The sequence below is a fragment of the Pollachius pollachius genome (assembly GCF_949987615.1).
Source record: "Pollachius pollachius genome assembly, chromosome: 2".
Classification (NCBI taxonomy): Eukaryota; Metazoa; Chordata; class Actinopteri; order Gadiformes; family Gadidae; genus Pollachius; species Pollachius pollachius.
Genome location: NC_136935.1, coordinates 50,577,915 through 50,580,414, shown reverse-complemented (window position 1 = coordinate 50,580,414; position 2,500 = coordinate 50,577,915). Strand labels below are relative to the sequence as shown.

The 2,500-nt window shown below is 43.6% G+C and overlaps 1 protein-coding gene across 1 annotated transcript in view; it reads right to left on the bottom strand.

The window, feature by feature from the left end:
- dnah6 (dynein, axonemal, heavy chain 6) overlaps positions 1–2,500 on the bottom strand; it is a gene marked incomplete at both ends in the record, with an annotated part of 97,616 nt that overhangs the window by 87,853 nt on the left and 7,263 nt on the right. The window contains 3 exon segments of the mRNA XM_079730391.1: positions 419–571; positions 1,758–1,909; positions 2,296–2,416. Of these exon segments, the coding sequence (XP_079586517.1) occupies positions 419–571; positions 1,758–1,909; positions 2,296–2,416 (426 nt within the window).

The window sequence follows — 2,500 nt, the reverse complement described above, 5'->3', positions numbered from 1 at the left end:
GTCTGCCGCCGCAAAGATTACAAAGGGGATGAGCACAGCAATGAAGACGACGATGTTGATAATGACGATGATGCAGGAGAACATGAATGAATGAGGAGGACAAAAATGAATGAATGAATTAATGAATCTGCCACAAAGATGACAGAGATGAGCATAGCGATGAAGACGACGATGACGATGAGGTTCACAATGACGACGATGCAGATGAAGAAGACGTTCATGATGAAGATGAAGGCGATGATGCCAACCAAGAGGGAGAGGATGAATATGAAGAAGGTGAGGAAAAGGGAGAGGGTGACGAAGAGGTTGACAACGAATAATGGGGATGAGGAAGAGGAGGATGAGGATGGAAGGACAAAGAGGTGAAACACCTCGACGTAAGGAACAAACATGACTAATGAAGGGTAAAGCCTCGCACTCTTTCCTGTATCTCGTCCAGGAAGGTCAGGGAGTTGACAAACTCGTTGGTGGCCGATGGGACGACCCCCAGCCTGATCTGGGCGTCCAGAGACTCAGACATAATGGCGTCCAGCCTCTTCTTGGCCAGCAGGGGCAGCATCTCGTGGACGGTCTACAGAGAGAGAGGAGAGCAGGCCCCAGGGGGGTTGACTTCACACGCACGCAGGCTTTTTCTACTTCTGTGTGGCACGTGGCTCAGGAAGTAGAGAGGGTCGGTTTGTAGCCGGTGGGTTGCTAGTTCGATCCCTGACAAGCTAGCTGTCGCCCTGCATGGCAGACACCGCCGTTGGAGTGTAAACGTGTGCATGAATGGATGAATGTGAGGCGATATTGTAAGGCACTTTGAGTGGCCACTAGTAAGAAAAGCGCGGTATAAATGTGCTCCATTTACTATTTACCATCCATGATGTCGGCATTAGATTAGAGACACAAAGATGTACTTTAGATGTACATCTCTGTGTATATTATATTCAATAGGCCTATTCGATTAGATTCTAATTTGTTCAACGTATTGCACAGAGTAGGCCTAAAGTACTGAGACCAGGAAATGCAGTTTAGATTCTAACCAGAAGTGCAAAAGCTAAAAAGTAGTAACATGCAGAGCATGTACGTAGTTTGATAGATATTATAAATAAGATATATGCAGTATGAACAGTATTGATAGGAGAACAGCGGTATAGAGCATGCTACGATGTAAACAGTGGAGGACTTTGAACTCTATGAACTTTGAACTTTGTACGAGAGTACTTTGAACTCTATGAACGTTAATTATAAAAATTTGTAGAAGAAGGAAAAACAAAAAATAAGGTGCTTCTGTAAAACTAATGCATTGCTTCCAAAGGATGCCCTACTTTGATGTACTGTTCTTTGAATCCTTTCCATTAGTGTCTTCCTTTGAAGACCAATAAGTACTGAAAATTGTATACTTCACAAAGAGTTGCATTTGTCTATGGTGGTTATATTTGTCTATGAAAAAGAAATCGAGTTTAGAAAGAAACCAACCTTGCAGAGTTCACCTGGACTCTGAATAGCCTTCCTCCTTACCCCCCATGAACCCTCCTCCTCCTCCTTCACTTTCCAAAAAAACCCATCTTATGACTGCGACATGTTGTTGTTTCTCTTTCTTCAGACAAATGCACTTATTGCAAGTCACTTTGGATAAAAGTCTCTGCTAAATGCCCTGAATGTAAATGTAAATGTAGAATTATGTGCGTGTGTGTGTGAGTGAGAGAGAGTGAGAAGGAGTGAGAAGGAGAGAGAAAGAGACAGAAAGAGAGAGAGAGAGTGTTCGAGTTGACCTCCAGACAGCGCAGGGGAGATGGGGTGAGGTTGTTTTTCAGCTGAGCCGTGTCCACTAGGAGCAACCCCAGTTTTCTCTGTTGTGTGATGGCCAGGGCTTGTTTATACTGCCAGTGATACTTCTGAAGACTTTCCCTAAAAAACACCACGTCTGCAGGAAGAGGCAGGAACAACCAGTTGTCAGGCTTCAAAAGCACACGTAGGATATGACAACAAACCTTGAACTTTAAAACACAGCATGAAAAACTCAATGTGATCCATTATCGGAAAAAACGTATTCCAGAAAACGAATTGTCTGCAACTTACCTGTTAATAACAAAGAAATTGAAAAAGGTTACCTAAATGGCACATTTTTGTTTACAACCAAATCTATCATGTTGTGAGAAAGCTATATTGCATTTGCATTTAGTGCCCTTTATGCCGTTTGTGAATGACGTATATGCATGATGAGGATGATGAGGGTGATGATGAAGATGATGAAGATGAGGATGATGACGCTAATGATTACGCGGATGATGAGGAAGTCGAGAACAGTACCGTGATCTTGTGTTTGCAGTTCATCCAGATTGAGGCTCTCGTTCTCCTTGTAGAAGTTCCAGAAGTGCTCGAAGGTGGAGGAGTACGCGTGGGCGGAGTCAAAGGCCACCTGCAGCGATTGCTGAGGAGCAGATTAACGAGAGCCAGGGGGACAGCCAATCAGAATCCAGCAATTAAACTATTTATACAAAGCGTTGAGGACTGT